Genomic DNA, 20,153 nt, shown 5'->3' on the forward strand with positions numbered 1-20,153 from the left:
ACAGTTTTGACACTTGTTATAGCAGTCATTGTTTTAAGTCGGAAAAAAAAAAAAAAAAAAAAAAAAAAACTTTCCGTACCCTAGCACATACCTAGACCATGTTTGGGCTAGGTCTTTGTCCGCCGGGCACAAAATGGGCATTAAAGCCCTAATGGATCACCTAACCGTTGTGGACCTTTCTAGGGTACTTGCTGGGGTACACATAGCAGTACTCTTAGTTGTGGCATTAACAGAATTCCAAAGTGCACAGGACGGGGCAATTCCAAATTGCATAAGATGGGGCAAAGCATGGCTGTTCCAACGGTCGATAAGAGTTCCTCAGAGCTATGTCATAACCCACAAGGGAATAATACCGTTATTGAAACCTTGACTTCAATTGATCTCGTTAGGCTTTTTCCCTATTCTTCACAGGAAAAAAAGGGATATTCCTTTTAGCTGCATGAGCCAGCGCGTAACGGCACAAACAGTATCGTACCCAAAAAAAAAAAAAAAAAAAGCACCAACACCATATGTGGTCCCCTCATATAACCCATCCACACAATAAAATAGTTGAGTTTATAGTATGACCGGTAAAGATGGCTACCAGAGACGTGATCCAACTTTTAGATCATCGAATCTGATTAACTGCCACGAACGTAGCCTTTTTAGTTTCTTTCCTTTTTTTTTTGGTGGATGTTTCCGGTAGGTTCTCTTTTTAAAGTTTAATAAAGCAACGGTCAAAATGCTATAGAACTGACGGCAAGCAAAGAAACCTTGGCCAACTTTTTGAAATAAAATATATATACATACACACACGTAGTAAAATCAAAACAAATCAAAAAATTCCAATCCTCGGCAATCACCAAAACTTTATTCTTTTTCAGGGAACTGGGGTACGGGGGAGTCAAAGATTTCGAGAACCAAACAAAGAATCTCCCAGCTTGTGGAGTATGCCTTTCTTGCCTTCCATCTTGCTTTAGGATCACTTCTGTGTGCATTGTGCTTTCTTCTCCGGTTTGAGCTTCTCCCTGGCCCCATTTTCTCCAGCGAGGAAGTCTCATATTCCGACTTTCTGCCGGTGAAGTAACAGAAATCCATGTCTGCAATCCAAATCAAACAGTTAAAAAGTTGCCACCATTTGCTATAAATTCCTATCTTCAGCAATCTATGCAAACCAGACCTTAGCTTTCTTTGCAGGCTTTTGAGCTTGAATCTAGCTGAATTCTTTAGGCAGCACCCAAATTTCCACAATGGCTTCTCCTTCGATGAGCTTCAAGAGATCAGACAGCATAGCTGAGAGCATGCCAGAAGCTTTGAGGCAGAGCCGGTACCACATGAAACGATGCTTTTCAAGGTATGCATATACTCTCCAATATCCATTGATCAAATAATCTTCTATTTCAAGTTTTCATATCTTCGCATACCATATCGACTTTTGATGATGTCTTCATCATCTCCCAAATGGGAAATTAGGTATGTCTCCAAGGGTAAGAGGATTATGAAGAACCAGGAATTGATGGCAGAGTTGGAGAAGTCGATGGACGATAAGTCCGAGAAGGACAGGCTCATGGAAGGCTTCCTTGGTTACATCATTTGTTGCACACAGGTTGCTTGCTCATTCTATTCATTGCTGCAAATACTGTCGGTTTTTGGATCTAAACAAACAAAGTCAATTCAATTTGTGATGTCATAATGGCAGGAAGCCGTCGTCCTTCCTCCGATCGTAGCATTTGCCGTCAGGCCGCATCCCGGAATATGGGAGTATGTCAAGGTCCATTCGGAGGATCTAACAGTCGAAGCGATCACTCCTTCGGAATACTTAAGATCGAAAGAAATAATATATGATGAGCAATGGTATCATTCTTAATCATCAGCAGATCAAAACATAATCTGGATTCGATCCTTAGAAGGTTCACAATCATGTAATTCATGGATTGCAGGGCAAAGGATGAACATGCGTTAGAAGTGGATTTTGGAGCCTTTGATTTAGCAACACCTCACCTCACCCTACCATCATCCATAGGGAATGGCACACAGTTCATATGCAGATTCTTGTCATCGAAACTGAATGAGACGCCCGAGAGCATGAAGCCATTGTTGGACTACTTACTCGCCCTTGATCGTTGTGGAGAAGTGAGAATTTGGAAGCAAAAGAAGAGTTTGTGCCAACTTATGATAACCAAGTAGTTTAAAGATTCTGACTGATTACAATTTCTTTTGACTCTGCAGAAATTAATGATTAATAACACCTTGGACACTGTGAACAAACTCCAGACAGCTCTGCTTGTGGCTGAGGTGTTTGTCAGTGGAATTCACAAAAACACACCATTCCAAAAGTTTGAGCAAAGGTGATTCTGCTGTTTATCTTAAACAAAGGCTTCAAACGCAATAAAAGAAGGTTCAAACTTGCGCTCTCTTCACATGCTCTTTTTTGTCCCACAGATTTCAGGAGTGGGGACTGGAGAAGGGATGGGGTGATACTGCTGAAAGGGTTAAGGAGAGCCTGCACTGCCTGTCTGAGGTTCTTCAAGCACCAGATCCTGTGAACATGGAGAAATTTTTCAGTAGAGTCCCTACCATTTTTAACATCGTGATCTTCTCTCCCCATGGCTATTTCGGACAGGCAGATGTTCTTGGTTTGCCTGATACTGGTGGGCAGGTATAGAATTCAATCCACAAATGAAGGAAACAAACTAGAAAATTTGAATGATATTTCCTAAACTCTTTCTTTTTCTGCAGGTTGTTTACATCCTGGATCAAGTAAAAGCCTTCGAAGAGGAACTGCTCCTCAGAATCAAGCAACAAGGGTTGAATGTACCACCTCAAATTCTTGTGGTAAGTTAAGAAGGTGCAAATTTTGGTAAGATTCATTCAAGTGAAAAACTATGGAATGACAATTAGTGAGGGAACGAAAAGCAACAATGGAGGTGATTGCAGGTGACTAGGCTAATACCAGAAGCCCGGGGAACTAAATGCAACCAGGAACTCGAGCCAATTCTCGACACCAAGCACTCATACATCCTTCGGGTTCCATTTAAGAGAGATCATGGAGTTTTACAGCAGTGGGTTTCTCGTTTTGATATATATCCTTACCTCGAGAGATATGCTCAGGCATGCAATTGAGATCCTGTTTTTATCTTAGGATCTGTAGCTTCCTTAAAAGGGAATGTTTTGATTGATTAATCAGTTATCGAGTTTGTGGGTCCTCAGGATGCGGCTGCCAAAATTCTTGACCACCTGCAAGGAAAACCAGACCTGATAATCGGGAATTACACTGATGGAAACCTGGTGGCTTCTCTTGTGGCAACCAAACTAGGAGTAACTCAGGTAATGATGCTATTATCATCTCTTCTGGTCCATGCAACATCAGAATGAGCTTGAAAGCTAGTTACTAAATATAGAAGGAAAGGATCTCAAAGAGTAGAATGTGATTTTATTCTGCTTCAAAAATTGATAATGATATGGACATATCATGACAAACTAGGGAACCATTGCACATGCCCTTGAAAAGACAAAATATGAAGATTCTGATGTCAAGTGGAAGGAATTGGATGGAAAGTACCACTTCTCATGCCAATTCACTGCTGACATGATTTCCATGAATACTACTGATTTCATCATAACAAGTACATTCCAAGAAATCGCTGGAACGTAAGTATATCGTCAATCGGTGATTATTTATTCGCTCCAAATTGTAAGTGTTCGTGAGTCAAGGCTTGAAATGTTTTCATCATGCAGCAAGGATAAGCCTGGGCAATATGAGAGCCATTATGCGTTTACACTTCCAGGGCTATGTCGGTTCGTCTCGGGCATCAATGTGTTCGATCCTAAGTTTAATATAGCTTCTCCCGGAGCCGATCAATCCCTCTACTTCCCCTACACGCAGAAACAGAAGCGCCTGACTTCATTTCATCCTGCCATCGAGGAGCTGTTGTATAGCAAAGTAGATAATGATGAACACATGTAAGTTTCAAAATTCTAGGAAGAGCACAAGTAGCTCCTCTTTCTTTTTTTTCTTGGTCTGAAAGGAAGATTGAATTCTAATGTTACATAATTCTATGAGTGGAAACAGAGGACATCTTGCAGACAAAAATAAGCCCATCATCTTCTCAATGGCGAGGCTTGACAGAATCAAGAACTTAACTGGGCTGGTTGAATGGTACGGGAAGAATAAGAGGCTGAGGGACCTCGTGAACCTCGTTGTGGTCGGGGGTTTCTTTGACCCTGCAAAATCAAAAGACAGGGAAGAGATCAACGAGATCAAGAAGATGCATGCGCTGATTGAGAAGTACCAATTGACAGGTCAGATAAGATGGATAAAGGCGCAGACTGATCGGGCTCGAAATGGTGAGATATACCGCTGCATTGCCGATACCAAGGGAGCATTTATTCAGGTTTGATTTATAATTTTCCAGAGTCGCTACTGTCGCCTAAATTATACCTAATTTATCTATGACAAAGAACATTCTCTGCTGCCTGTCTTTGTTTCAGCCTGCTTTGTATGAAGCATTTGGACTCACAGTCATAGAGGCAATGAACTGTGGCCTGCCGACCTTTGCCACAAACAAAGGAGGACCGGCAGAGATCATTGTTGATGGGGTTTCTGGTTTCCATATTGATCCCTACAATGGAGAGGAATCTAGCAACAAGATTGCAGATTTCTTTGAGAAATGCCGGGAGGACAGCACTTACTGGACTATGGTGTCGACAGCTGGACTCCAACGGATATATGAATGGTAATATCAATCAGCAAGATGACTAGATGAGAACAATATGTTGCTAATCATGATGTAGTAATTGACAAAAGAATATGTTGTTATGACAGCTACACATGGAAGATTTATGCAACCAGGGTATTGAACATGGGATCAGTCTACGGCTTCTGGAGGCAACTGAACAAGGATGAGAAGCAAGCCAAACAGCGATATATCCAGCTGCTCTACAATCTCCAGTTCAGAAATTTGGTGAGCCGGAAAGGAAGATTCAGTAAATAAATAAATGGATTGATAGAATTTTTGCTATTTGTAATACAATTTTTCCCTTATTGGCAGGCCAAAACGGTTCTCCTAGTAAGTGATCAAGCTCAGGAGCCGGCCCCACCAAAGGTTGTAACAAAACCTCAGCCAGAAGAAAGGCCAGTTTGCCGACTCTTTAGAAATATACTAGGGATGTTCAAGCGAAAAGGTCACTAACAACTCCTCCTTGGAACCACTACAGACAATCACGCATGCGAAGGTGAGACTCCAGGATTCCTCTAATCTCAATGGTTTCATTGATCTCGCTTTTATTACACAATGAAATATTATGGGTTGCTAAGACGATCACTGATTTCCGCATGCTCTCAGGGTTACAAGGGACTGCTTCACCCCAAAAGCTCCCCATAGAAGAGCCACCAGAAGTGTTTCTTAAACAGAGTAGCAGCAAAATACCTGCCGAATGGATGTTTTATACTTGAATGATTTTATCCGTACCCCAAACCTGTTATGCGTCTGGATTTCAAACACCTGTAAACGAATGAGATATTGTAGCAGCAAGGTTTATGAGCAATAAGACCGGATCAAAAATACCATCCACATGAGGGAGCCATTGCAAAGCAGTGCCCAAAGGTGCATGCAGGAGAACATGGCACAAAGTCCAGAAACCTAGGCAAAATAACAGATCGGTTCCCCCGAACCAGATGGCAAGACAATTTCGGCACTAGTGAAACATAAGGGAACATTAAACAGACTTAGTTCCAAAACAGTTGGGTGTACTTCGGGCGCCATCCCCAAAAATAGGGGCCAGGATAAGGCCTCAGCATTCCAGGTGTTGGATGACATTTCCAAACGGAAAATGCTGTGGCTAATTTAATTCTCATTGGGAGTGCAAGCAGCTATGGCTAAAATGGCTAAAATGGCAGCAAAACCTTCATAAACCACCTAGCCGCGTATATGGCACCAACCTAATTTAATTCTCATTGGGAGTGCAAACGGTTGCAATATTTAGAATATACTTTATGCCACCAGAAGGTCCATAAAACTTAACAAGAATCTCAAACATGCATTAAGCATTATGTCACAAAACCATGAAGTGTAACGAGTACGGCAAACAGAAAGGGTACCGGTCAACTTTAATTAAGCAGGAACAGTCGGAAGCCAGTGTTTTTATATGGCTCAGCAATAAAACATGACTCTCTTGACATTTTCTTTTAGAGCGGGAAGGGGTCTCACAGATGCGCTACCAGGGACCCGAGTACTGCGTGGTCCACCAGCAGGCGCCCCACGACCAGCTGCAGCTGCACTTGCCAAAGAACCACTATCTGATGTCTCTGGTTCCATATAAAAGCGGGCCCGGAAGGCAGCCAGATGAGCATAGTATGCAGGCGGCACTGTTAAAGAAAAGATGCACCAATCATCAGACATGGGACGCTGGATGCGCATTCCTAGCCCCCGGGAAACAATAAACCAATAGCAAGGACTGGAAACTAGCAACTTACCAATAGATACAGAGCGGGTGCACCTTGCATAGCTGCAAAAACAATCAAGAATTTAGTCAAATATATTACGAATTGACACCATGGCAAAGAGGAAACACCAGGAATAGAGAGAGATTCACGTGTAGCAAAGGTTGTTCGTAAGAGTTTGCAAAGCATCAGCAGTGAATTTGTTTTCATCCCACAAGACATGATAATGAGCAGGACGGCTTGTACCCTTACAAATATAACATCGCATATAGTTACTATTTCAATATCAATCAGGGGGAACTGAAAAATACATAAAAACATGAATATACAAACAATAAAAAAAAAAGTTGCAAAGATAGGAGGAAATATACTTGAATGCCAGCATGACTGCACAAGTAAAAATCAAACTCAGTTGGATGGCAAATCTTAGAATCAACAACAGTACCTGCAATTTATAAGGATGACAACAATCAGATCAACATTGATTAGAATAACAAAAAAAAAAAAAAAGCAATTGAAAATCACAAAAAAATAAAAAAGAAAAAAAAAATGGGGAACATGTCAGGATGACATCATTTAGCTCGATCATTTGTAATTTAAGGAACTTACCGGGTAGTATGTTTCCACTCTTATCAACCGAGTAAGGATCACGATGGTTGTTTGCAAACAGCCTGGTATGATGGCGTTTCTGAACCACCACAAAAGTTACAGGCGGCTGATAGTTTGGTTCTAGAGAAGCACATGCCTGAGACAATTTCAAAAAGAAATGAATCACATTAGACAACCAATGAGTTAGCGATACTGGATAAAGATCTGACTACAGTGATGTCCAAATGCAACACCTTCCGAATTGCATCGAGCTCATACAGTAAAACTTGATAAAATTGCCCTTCACTAACTCCATCCCTGCAAAGACAGCACCATCAGTAATTCTGCACAACAGAAAAGCATCAAGGAAAATCATCCAAGGATCATACCTGTAAAATATAATTCGCTGTGGCTTTTGCCCAGTAGCCTTCTTAAAGGAAATTAGAAGCTCCCTGCACATTCAGTGATGTTATATGACTTCCCCCCAAATGAACTTCAGGATGCAAAAGATACAATCAACTACTCCTAAGTGACAAGATATCACATCAATCAACACAACCAATCCATACTTTATCATGCCACCAGTGACAGTTCCACGTTGAGGATCTTGCCAAACTTTAAACAAATCTTGAATCAACTCTTGACGATGAGCCTGAGCACTAACTAATCCAGCATATTTGGTCACCTCTGGCCAGTCTTGAGAAGCTACAACCTGGAGGATAACAAAGAGAACTAAGATGAGCATATAGTCATATAACCAAAACATGCTTTTTCAGAAAAAAAAATAAAATGTTAACACGTCTCCTGCAGGAAAAGGGATCATCTTACAGCTGCAATAGAGGGACTGGAGTCCTCCCCAGGATGAGGATGCGTCACATCAGCACCAAAAATAATGGTAGGCCTGTCACTAACCAGAGGTATCCGCCTTGTCAAGGCATCCATGAGGACTGTGTTCCTACCCCCCACCTTTCATCAAAACAATCTTGTCAAGTTGTGGAATAGATTTGAGGAAAAAAGGAAGGAAAGGAGCCTGAGAGCATACGCACCTTCACATTTATCTTGAGAGCAACATTTGCCAGGTACTGCTTACTCATTCTGAAAACATGTTTGGTCAAACAACACTGAGACACTAATCCAAGATCGGTCTCACAGATTCGTTTTAGATCACCTGACATGAAGGCAAAGCAGCAGCCAAATATGATATCATGATAAAAACTCGATGATCTGGGAACTAATCAAAAGAATCCATAACATGGGACCAAGATAATTAAAATCTCAAAGTTGACAAACAAACAGGCGTATATAAGTCAAATCAAAAAAGAAGGGCAACGTGGGATGAATACCATACAGAGAACCATTATTGTCAGGCAATATTACAATAAGTAGATCAAGTTCTTTGCCCTGGGGCTGGAGTACGCTCATTGCATCATGATAGCGTTCTTTTAGAGCTCTTTCCACTCGATCCGGCCGTGCACTTGATGGAGGAAGTACAGGTTCTATAGAAAATTCCTGTATAAAGTTCAAATGGCGGTATCAAGGTGAATGTTATTATGTACAACAGATAAAAGATATCTAAAACATGTAAATCAAACAAGATAATCAAGGGTATATACCATCCCAGATATCTGGCACATCTGAGCAAGCTCGTGACAGAATCCACGGGCAACACTTTCTTGCACATTACGTGCAAAATTGATGCACGTCCAATTTTGCACTCTCCCACCATTCACCATTTTCTACATTAGACTCGGATTGTAAGGCAGAAGGCAGTCCAATAATACAATCATATAATATAATTATTATGGCATGCTTAAATTTCTTGCATGAAAGATGACATGGCTACAAGCACAAACCATAAAGTTTCATGGCAGCACTCATTTCTGATTGATAGAAGGGGGTTAATGTACAAAGAAAAGCTAGTTGCTAAGGTCATGTTCATTAATGAAAAATGTCTCAACCATAAAAGGAATAGCAGTTATGATTAACATGTACCAAAACCATTTCATGTTAGTGCAATGTTTATTTGCGATACCTTATTCATCATATTCCACTGGCCAATCCTTGGCAAGCAGTTCTTCTCTTTACCGGTGTCATGGTATTTAAGCTGCAGATCAAACAAAATGCAATCAATAATAGATGGAAAAGTCATCAAAATCAGAAAGACTGCATTGTGGCATTGCCAAAAAGTTATTCCAACAAGAAATTAATTTGCTTGTTCCACGCACCCAGGGAGCAGGTAAAACCCGTGCTTCAACTGATGCAAGTTTCTCGCTGATCTTGATGCCAAATTCTTTTGCATAAGGGTCATTGTGGTAAGCATTGTGATGAACCGTCTGAGGACAAAAGAGATGTTTTAACATGATAATTTTTTTCTTATAATTATTCTATACAATGTTTACATTAACATTTGAAGAAAAACACAACAGAAGAAAACCAACATGTAGTGTATCATGTATCAATGAAATACAATGTGAACATCATGATAATCAAAAGCCATGGATATTATAAGTCGAATTGTGGTTAAAGTGGAAACAAAGAAATAAAACAGCAGCATAGCAATGTGGAAATGCCAATGTACAAAGCTCCACAATAAAATGAATTTAAAAGCAAGTTAAATTACAAACATATAAAAGATATAACAACAACTGATGCATGGATAATACAAGCTATGGTACAACATTGTATAGATTATCCACATGATAAACTCTAAAAGATATAACAACAACTGACGCATGGATAATACAAGCTATAAAATGAATTAAAAAGCAAGTTAAATTACAAACATATAAAGGATATAACAACAACTGACGCATGGATAATACAAGCTATGGTACAACATTGTATAGATTATCCACATGATAAACTCATACATACAAGCTATAAAATGAATTAAAAAGCAAGTTAAATTACAAACATATAAAAGATATAACAACACATGATAAACTCCATACATACATACATACATACATATGTGCAGAACAACATAGACATGTGCGCATGCATAGCATCTAGAAAGCACGTAAGGCTATCAAAATAACATAATCAATACATTAAACAACAGCATCAACTTTTACAAGCTGATCACTTAGTTATCATTCAAACGCAACAACAAACCATAATTCAAATTTTAAAAGCAACATCATAACCTTCAAAATTGACCTTTCACATTTAGAAGGTTTACATTAGAAAAAGAAAACATCCTTTCCCTCATGTTTGGATGGGGAAACATCTAGATTGTAACCAAGAAATCTGTGAAATGTGTTTTTTAGAATTTTGAAAAATAAGATACTTGATATTAGTCTAGAACATGTTCCGAAGAAGCACCCAAGGAGTAATAATATCTGATACACATTCATTATCAAAGCATATGATTTCTCAAGTATCCCTGCTTCCTAGACTATAACTATGCTAACAGATAAAACGAGGCATTTTTATCAAAAAGAAAATCAAGGGAGAGCTTTTGGAAGTGATCAATGAAATCAATCCAGACGCATCACCTGTATGATATCACGCTCACGTTCCTGAGGACGTTGACATGTAACCTTCAAAAGAGCAGTTATTTGCCTCTCATTCAACCTCTTTGAATATCTCTGCCCCTCCACTATCTTACAAACCTAAAAACAATACACAGTAAAAGAAAGAAAAAGGGAAGATTACCATGAAATCTTTACTAGGAGACTGAAAATGTCTTTTTACAAACAAAGAAATAATCATAATCCCCAAAAAAATGAACAAACAAGTCTTTTCCATACAATACAAAAGCATATGAAAACTCACCTCCATAGGCAGATAATTTGGCCTCTGCTGGTTACCGACTTGCAGGCAAGGCAAATTGGTGTGCTGGATAGTAAAACCATAGGTCTCCTGAAAGTACTGCACAACGGACTTCATAGTACCTCTTTCATCAACAGGGAAGCTGTTCACATGTTTCCATGATAAAGAGATCGAACAAATAAAACTCAGGTCAGCAATCTACTAATGGCATTCTCAAGAAAACTAATAGCAGCAGTTAAAATGCTACGAGAGGGCAATTCCATACGTTAGTTCTCTAGTTGCCTGTGATGTTAAACCAGATATGCGATATTTCCTGCGCATATTCCCACGATGAGTGACCTCAACCTTCACTCCTCTAAGAGCCTTCTTGATCTGGTATAGGTATAGACAACAGTAAGATCATGAGATAACACCACAACATGGTATCAAACACCACAAACTCTTTTTTTAAAAAGGGAATGCTACCTGCTCTTAATTATTGATATAATTAAAATCCCCTAAATGGAATCAATTAGTAACAAATAAGGATTCAAAATGCTACAAAATTTTATCTAAAAGAAGGCAAAAACAATATCAACCTAAACTTGAATATCGAAATGTTCAGGTTCAGTCCACTCTTATAGGAGGAAGGTATAAGTTTCACTTTCAAGTAATAACTATAAAAGCAACCTGCAAAGATTTTGCAAAACCCAAACAACTTTGTTTTGAGCTGTCTTTGCACATCAAAAAGAAAGTAAAAAAGCATAATTACAAAAAAGACAGAAAAGAAAAGCTCAGAAGAAGACCTTCACACGGTCAGCATCAGACAGTGGCCTTGCTTGGACATCCCTATTTAAAAGCTGGGTGACGAAGTCAATGACAGGCAGTGGTTCAATGAATGCAGTAGATGACATATCTGGAAAAGGAGAGTGAAAATTAACTGGAGTGAAAAGAAAATGTGCAACAACCGTGTGGTTTAAAGAAATAAATTCATATGCACCATATAGTTTATTCTTAAGAAAATTTACTATACATATTAACAAAATACAAATTAACTCCCCATATCAAGATTTGTGATGTTTTGAACTTAAAAGTAGATGGTAAAAATGCACCCATAAAGTGAAAACAATGCACGCAATGTGGACACAGCATACCGCATGCCATTCATGCTGCTTTTTCTTAGAAGCCTATTGAACATAAAATTTCTGCACTCTCAGACTATTTATTATTAAGAAAGCATCATATACATATTAACACAACTATCTCATACAAATAACTCTCCAATAACAAGATCTGTGATGCCTTCAACCTCAAAGTAGATATTAAACATGCAAGCATAAAACAAGGCCTACAGATGCAATGTGGAGAAACAGAGTATATTGCACACCATACATTCTACTTTCCCTTAGAAGCTCATCGAACACATGTTGTGGTGCTTTCTCTGTACTATGCAAAAACACATTTTTTGAGATTCATAAGGCTCATAACATCCAGAGGATGAATAATGCTGCAGTGGATGTGACGTGAAATGGATAAAGCATTCAAGATTTTGTAAGTGCGCGCACACGCACACCCACAAACCCACACCCACGCACCCACCAACACGCATGCACCCCCCACACCCACACACACAAGCATTTTTTTTTATTGGTCATACACACAAAAGCATTTTTCTTGTTGGTCATAGAATAACAAAATATCATTTGAACTAGATGTAATTTCATATAAATTGTCAGCAGTCCTCCCATCCTTCACATTTAAGTTGCTTGGTACAGGCAAACTGTTATCAATTCATCTAAAGTGAAATTATATAGAAACTCTTATTGTAAATAAGTATTAAAGAAATCTCATGCCACCACACATGCTGCAGAAGTTCATATATGCAATCCCTGACATATAAACCTCATAAGAAGGCACCCATGTAGTTTCATGATAAACAACTGAACAGAAACTACTAGGTATGCATGTCGTGCTTGCCTCACTTGATATGACCAACACATAGAATGCATGCTATGATGTTGCAAATTTCTTCTGAAATATAAGCTAGTAATTACCTTTTAAGCATCAACACAATTTTACAGCTCAAAACTGAATTTTACTTAGTATTAATACAAGTCTGAATTACAGTTTATCTGGGTTGTCAAACAACATGTTTGAATCTCAAAGGCATGAAGGCACATACTAAGAGAAAGAGGAGTGTTAGTACCAATGTTTAGTGACAAGCCCATTTGAGTGGGGCGAATGCTCTGGTAAAAACCACGCCAACTCTCCAATCCCTCACCAAGTGGTTGCCTTCTCCCTAGATGAGGAGAATAGAACGACCGACCAACAGGTGAATATCTGTAAACGATCACAAGGCGTGCCATTATTTTCAATGCTCAGCAAATACAAGAGCAGCACTACGTGGGACATCAGGCACAAGGAAGATACCTTGTAGTAGGCAACTCACGCAGCACAATATCAAGCACTTGAAGAGCTTCTTGGGGAGCATCTGCTTGCCTCCCAGCTAAAAACATTTCTAGGTGATGAAGATCTGCACGTGCAGCTAATTTGATAACAACATTAAAGGTCCTCTGCCGCCTGAAGAATAGGATTAAATTTAATGATTCAATCAGCCACATAATAAAATTAGAAATAAACATATCCTCCAAAGATATATTAGTGCTCTGAACAATAGGACCTTTCAGTGCCGGAACCATCATCCTCATCTATTAAAGCAATTTGAAACTCTCTAGAGGTAAACGGCAGTGGACCAGCTGTGTAAAGGCTCTTCCTGCCATCATAGGCTGGAAGACGGCCTCCTAAATAAGATTGCCTATATAATCTGACTAGCTGTTCCATCACTGCACGGTTCACACCACGGGAGGTAACTTCTGGTTTGATTGAGACCTGATTGAATACGACAAAAAATTACAAGTCCATTGGAAAAATATGGATAAGAACTATAATAGATTTACGTGACATTTTAGAGGCAAGCTCACATCATACTGATGAAGATCCTTGTCAGGTAGCTCAGCAAAGAAATGATTTGCCTTCACCACGCATTTGTCACCAAAGCTCCCTTTCCCAGGGCGCAGTGGAAACCTCAGAGACTTGCTTGATGATGCCAGTGGGACCACAGGTTGGATTGCCTGACTAGGTGTAGGTTCACCCTCAACAGAGAGCTCTTGGAACTGTTGAGTCATCTGAGCAGCAGACATCTCTGGCTGCCTTGATGAACTTGCCTGCGATGAGGAAGCTTGGGCAGCTTGATATGGAGCTTGCATTGCTTGGTGCAGCTCGGGTGCTGGTGGTCTTGACGGACCTGCAGAGGGGCCATGTCCACCAGCCATACTTCCACCTCCCCTGCGGCCACCATAATGCTGCTGGGGCTGCATTCCACCTCTAGGAAATGCCCCGCCACGGCCCTGGTATTCAGATGCTGCGCCACCTTGCTGTTGTGGTGCCATTCCACCACGAGGCTGTGCTCCACCACCTCGTCCCTGATAGTATCCTCTGCCACGACCTCCTTGTTGAGGCTGTTGGGTTGCTGGTCCCCAACCCCGCCCTCCTTGTTGCTGCTGAGCTGGAACCCTTTCAGCTGGATGCTGGGGCCCACCACGCCCACCACTGCCACTAGACTCTGCAGATTGTGAGCTCTCCCCAGAACCCGAAGGTTCAGTCCTTCTCTTCCTCACCATTTGTGCAACTGCAAATAGAATAACATATAAACATACATACACATGCATGTAAACTAAATAGAACAAAGCATAGATATAAAGACACATGCATACAATCCTTGACAAAAATGACAGCAAAATAACTAAAATATGCTACAATAGCCTACACCAAGCAATTGCAAAAATTGGAAATAACAAAGCCCTACCCAACTACTGCAGTCTAATACAATAATCTACACCAAGGCTCTGTTTGGTATCATTTTCTTGTTTCTTTTTTTTTAACAGCACAGAATCCGATTTAGAAAACATGTTTGGTTACCCTATTTCTGTTTTTCTTAAAATAAATTTAATTATTTTTAGAAAAAGTAGAAGTGAAAATTATTCACTACCACTTTTTAAAAGTGGGATTTCACCCCTCTCTCATCCCCCCACTCAACCTCCCGATCCTGTGCCACCTGCCTCTCTGATGACTTCCTCCACAACCTCACTGCCTTCCTCAGTGCCACCACCTCTTCCCAGCATCCATTCGTTCATTACCGGCATTCATCCTTTTGTTCGTTCCCTTAGGAATGCTGGCATCCCTCCATTCACAGCATCCATAGGTCTAGTTGAACGTGCTGCCGTTTGAGTAGCTCCCGTTCCATTGTCCCCAAGTGCGCCCCCCCCCCCTTGGTGCTTGCTCGGTTCCATGCTCCCGTCTACCACCATGGCCTTTCTCCTATGGTTCTATCATTTAAAAAAAAAGGAGCGAGAACCAAACATATTTTCTATTGTTGGAAATCTGAAAATAAAATGGAAAAAGATTTCCCATTTCCATTTTTTTTAACGTAGAAACAATACCAGCCATAGCTTAAGTAGTTGAAAAAACTGGAAATAACAAAGCCCTATCTAATGAACAAAAACTTCCATCATTAATCTTGTGTTGCCCTTCCATGAGCACCCATAGGCAAATATCCGTGATACTTTTGCTTGCTAGGTGAAATAACCTGATGTGAGTCTATTTATAATAAGAGTTCATGTCAAGGTGCCTAAGAGACACAGAGAACAGAAGACAATGAAAACCAAAAAGGTCTGCAGTATAGAATCATTACTGAGCACAACTGGCAATATTGAATGCAAGCAAGTATGAATAATAAAATGCATTCGTATATTACATGAAATAATACAAAATGCCTAGGGATATACACATGAAAACCCTATAAATTGTTCCCAAAACAGCAAGAATATGGTACATTCTTCGCTAGATTTGAAAGGATTGTCTGGCATATAGCAGCAGATTTTAAAGAAATTTGCATATTCCACCTTAAAGAGAATTTACTGCACAGAGGGTGACCCTGCCTAAGTTCAGAACATTCCTGGGGTACACTGAACTAAAGCACATATGAACTAAATCCTTTTTTCGCAAAAAGATATGCAGAAGATAACAATTCTTTCTCAGTAATCCAAATAGGATTATCAAATAAAATCAACCAGCATAAATCACACACTTCAGAAACAACTGCAGATGTTCAAAATCATTATTAAAATTGTTCTCAGAAACAACTGAAACAGACACAAGCAGCTAAAATATAGAGCTACCTACAAAATGGCAAATGTGCCAATGCATATAAGTAAATGATTAAAATCGACAATTATAACATGAAACAGCATAATAGATGATAAGTACCCCCAAATGACCAAATAGAATACTTACAAAATAGCAACTCTGATACACCAACCACAAGAATTAACCACGAAATCTCACAGGATATAAAAGCAGGTCTCACAGAAGAAAATTTATAGGACAAGGTTAGCCAGAACGTTCACGAACCATCCACAGTTTATTCAAACACAAGCTGGGAGAGAGCAAATGGTATAGTTTGATATCAAAAATACTCCAAAGAAGATATTCACTTCTTTATTGGCAATCCAAATGGGACAGCTGTATTAAACACCAAGGACATAAACTACAAAACATGAAAGACAACCATGAAGAACCGAAAAAAATCAATAACTGGTTATTGAAACAACTGAAATAATACATTTGGCAAAAGTATGCATCCCACAAAACTCTGTAAATGTTATAATTCATATACCATCAAAATAAGGAAATCTTAATGTCCAAAACCAAAAATCAATACAGAGAGGATAATCATTTCGTTCGTCAGTAATCTAGATAGGATAGTTCCACTAGAACTACAGAACAAATATCGCAACACTTTAAAAAGAAAAAGCCAAGCAAGCTCCAAAACTATCATAATCAGATTCCACTGAAGAAAAACACCTGCCTAAAAAATAAAATTCCTCTATTGTACACAAAAATGAATTTGATAAAAAAAGCACACATCGAAATAGAAACATCATGCATAAAATATAAGAAAATGCGGATAGCTTAGACATTTATCTGTGAGGGAGAAGAACAAAAATAAAAGAAATGATGACTGAAAGGTGAGTCTTAACAAGGTAGCTTAATTTTTTTCTTTAGAAAAAACAAAAAGAAACACAGATGAAAACTCAGCGACATCTGAAACAGGTCAAAGGTACACCGTTCTCTAATCTTTTATCTGTCCATAACCAAATCACAAAAAACTGCAAAGCTACACTGTTCTCCGATCTCTTATCTATCCATAACCAATCCACAAGAACCTCCCAAAAAAAAAAGCAAAAAAAAAAAAGGAACAAAGAACAAAAAAGACAACAGAGAATGGTTGTAAAACCTAGAGAAATAACAAATGTCTTTGGTTAACAGATTACAAGAAGAGACTCGGGACAGATGCATCCAAAACCTCAACCCCCAAAGTACATCAAAAAGGTATGAAGGATAACAGCGTAGATACACTCGTTCGTCCAAAACCCTAGGGATGAAAAAAAAAAAATCAAACCTGAAAAAAAAAATAAAAGGAAACGAGATAAAAGACCAGAGGCCACGAGACGGGAAAAAATCGGTGGATCTACAGTCCTCCGAATTAGAAACAAAATACCAAAACTGGTCTCTGCCATCACAAACAGTTCGAAAACAAAGCAAAACAACCGATCGTACTGAAGAAAACACTATAAATTCCAGGATACATCCATCATAAAAGCCCCCAAATCTCACCCGCTAGCGCTTCAAGAATGCCAAAAAGAGCTCGATCTCAGTCTCCTCGCACCATCCCCCATTCCAACACCAAATTAAACTAAAAAAATAGCAAAAATAAAAACAAATAAACGAAACCGATAAGCATGCATCTCTCAAATCCAATACATCCTTCAAAAATGTCCCGGACAAGCTCAAAAAATAACACAAGGATATGCACCTAGATCGAAAAAAAAAGCTAAAAAAAGAAAAAACAGATGAACCGATCTACGATAATCCGATGAACCCTAAACCAGAGAAATCGAAGAAGAAAAGCGAAGTAGAGTGAGAAAACCGCTATACCTTGACTTGCAAACCGGGTGCTGGAGGCCAGAAACCGCTTCTTCCGCCGAAAACCGCCTCGGAAAACCGCTCTCTATCGCTCCTCTCTCTCTTTCCGAAAGAGCTCTAAGCTAAGCAGTAGGTGGAGAGAGAAAAAGCAAGGGAGAGTCCAAATAGAGACCCACCCCCACAGGGATGCCGAGAAAATGCCAAAGCGAGGAGAGCGTCGCGTCCGGTATTTAAAAGAGAGGCTAGGGCGTCCCGCAATCCAACAAGCCCACGAGGACCGGCCCGACCGCCGCATCGGTCCAGATTTCCGGTCCGAACCGGAAGACCACCTAGAGCGCTGGACGGGCCCCCTTGGGGCTGTCCCTCTCTACCCCGGCTTCCAAGACCCCGGTTCGGACCGACCGCGGCGTCGGTCCGGATTCCCGTTGCCACGTGGCGCCCGCATGCCCGGCCCCCCCATCCCCGGTGAGCGGCCCTACTTACCCTGGCTTCCACCGGATCTGCTGTATTCTCCACTGCGAAATGGTCTTTGCAAATGGTATTTCTGGATGGAGGGTTTACCGATACGCGGTGCAGACAACGAGGTGGCGCGGTCCAAGTAGACTTGTAAGATTTTGCCTCGATATTAGACTGGGCCTGGATATGAACCGCCACGGCGTCTCTTGATTTCGAGCATCGGTAGATGGACGGACGGTCATGATTGGAAGGAGGAGTGGGGTCCACTGATCTGACGGCTAGTGTTAAGAGAAGAGCGACAGGAAGTCTCGGCTGCGGTACCACGGAGCTGACGCGAAGTCGTCGCGTTGCGGATGGACGGATCGCCACGTCGGACGGAGAGTGGGGTCCATGCTGCCTCGTGGAGGCGAGACGTGGTGGGCCCACGTCGCTGATATCGCCTGGACGTGACCGGCCGCTGCGCCCCCCACTCGGTAAACGAGCCCTAATATCCTATCATATCATATTTATTTATTTATTTATTTGTCTGTTAGTTTATCATTTTATTTTTAGCTAAATGACACATGGACCCGTACCGGTGCTTCTTCCAACGAGCTGGCCAAAAGCCATTGGTCCACACCTTACAAGACAGCTCAGATTTCGACACGTTGACGGGGAAAAAAAAAGGAAATATCTTAAATAAGAAAAATTAAAAAAAAAAAATGGGGAAAAGGGACCAGGTTTGGGAGGGGGCCTCGCCCCTCGATGGGCTCAAAAGGGTTGGGGATGGAGAGGGCACTAGGTGAGGGTAGTGGAGCACTTTGGGTCAGTTCGATTAGGCGAGAGGCTAGGGTTGGCGTGACCTTTTAAACTTTAGCCATTTTCATCTTATCGCTACTCTGTTTTAGATAAGAATCTGACTTTTTTAGCAAATGAGCTATAACCCTTTTCTTTTTTTTAAATGGTAGGATTGGTCTAGTGTTTTATGATTGTATTGGACCCAATCTTACCATATAAATGTGATTGGTATTGGAAAGGTGGGATTCAATTTGGGGCTAGCAACTTGTGATGGTGATGTGGCATTTGGAATGATGGCTGAATTTTTGGTGTAAGAAGTATTACTATGATTAGTTAAGAAAAGAAAGAAAAAGAGCTGCTATGTCAAAATAGTTTTGAAAGGAATTAAAGATTGGTTATCCAAAAAGAATAAAAGATTATTACATGCATTGATTCGTAAAAATAATTCTGAAACTTTACTCATTGATTATCTCACAACCAAGAAGAAAAATGAAAATCTAGGTTTAAAAGAAAAACTTTATTTATTAATAATCCTCATTCACCATGTGTTGTATTTTTGTTTTGAACAATACTTAAAAAAAAAAAAAAAAGAAAGAAAGAAAGAAAGCCAAGATTGGGCATGAGCATAATATTAGGAATGACAAAAGGCTCAGATATAGATTGGATGGACTGCTACTTGTATATGTCCCATAATTTAAAATCATATAACCATACTCGGCTTATTTCTACCTCAGGCAGGGTGGGTTAGATAGAGTTAAATAGATTAGGTTGGCTAAATCAGATCAAGTAAATTTATAAAGATCAATTTGTTAATGCCAAAAAATAAATAAAAGTAAAATATAGTACTTCATATAACATTAAACAAAATAAGAATCTAATATATAGAATATAATAAATTAAAGTTTTAAAAATAATAGAAACATGGCAATTGAAAATGTTATTTTTTGAAAGTCAAAATTAATAAAACAACAAATTGAAGTTGCTCAAATATGTGCGAATTGAAGCAATTTCATAATTATATCAGGAAATTCTATGAGAACTGAAGCAAGAATATGTGATCGTAATATAAAAGATAAAAGAAAAAAAGATCGAATTAATGTGGAGTTGGTGGATA

The 20,153-nt window shown here is 39.8% G+C and overlaps 2 protein-coding genes across 2 annotated transcripts; one reads left to right on the plus strand and one right to left on the minus strand.

The window, feature by feature from the left end:
• The first annotated feature begins 1,165 nt into the window (after positions 1–1,165).
• LOC105055284 (sucrose synthase 7) lies at positions 1,166–5,869 on the plus strand. Its single transcript, XM_010937061.4, has 16 exons — positions 1,166–1,333; positions 1,453–1,585; positions 1,679–1,833; positions 1,920–2,112; positions 2,209–2,327; positions 2,422–2,638; positions 2,719–2,814; positions 2,917–3,090; positions 3,190–3,306; positions 3,464–3,630; positions 3,718–3,942; positions 4,052–4,373; positions 4,471–4,715; positions 4,805–4,943; positions 5,031–5,214; positions 5,325–5,869. The coding sequence occupies exons 1-15, from the start codon at positions 1,230–1,232 to the stop codon at positions 5,169–5,171; spliced, it is 2,547 nt and encodes an 848-aa protein (XP_010935363.1). The 5' UTR covers positions 1,166–1,229; the 3' UTR covers positions 5,172–5,214; positions 5,325–5,869.
• Positions 5,870–5,998: 129 nt separating this feature from the next.
• On the minus strand, positions 5,999–18,024 carry LOC105055283 (protein argonaute 1A). Its single transcript, XM_029267636.2, has 23 exons — positions 17,819–18,024; positions 13,744–14,450; positions 13,443–13,651; positions 13,193–13,342; positions 12,969–13,102; positions 11,569–11,678; positions 11,049–11,155; positions 10,787–10,925; positions 10,507–10,623; positions 9,235–9,342; positions 9,042–9,113; positions 8,623–8,745; positions 8,353–8,518; positions 8,056–8,177; positions 7,838–7,975; positions 7,579–7,721; positions 7,399–7,461; positions 7,264–7,327; positions 7,031–7,166; positions 6,793–6,866; positions 6,574–6,668; positions 6,455–6,486; positions 5,999–6,346 (listed from the first exon to the last, which is right to left on the minus strand). The coding sequence occupies exons 2-23, from the start codon at positions 14,440–14,442 to the stop codon at positions 6,132–6,134; spliced, it is 3,216 nt and encodes a 1,071-aa protein (XP_029123469.1). The 5' UTR covers positions 14,443–14,450; positions 17,819–18,024; the 3' UTR covers positions 5,999–6,131.
• Between the last annotated feature and the right edge of the window lie 2,129 nt (positions 18,025–20,153).

Source organism: Elaeis guineensis, chromosome 12, assembly GCF_000442705.2.
Source record: "Elaeis guineensis isolate ETL-2024a chromosome 12, EG11, whole genome shotgun sequence".
Lineage (NCBI taxonomy): Eukaryota > Viridiplantae > Streptophyta > Magnoliopsida > Arecales > Arecaceae > Elaeis > Elaeis guineensis.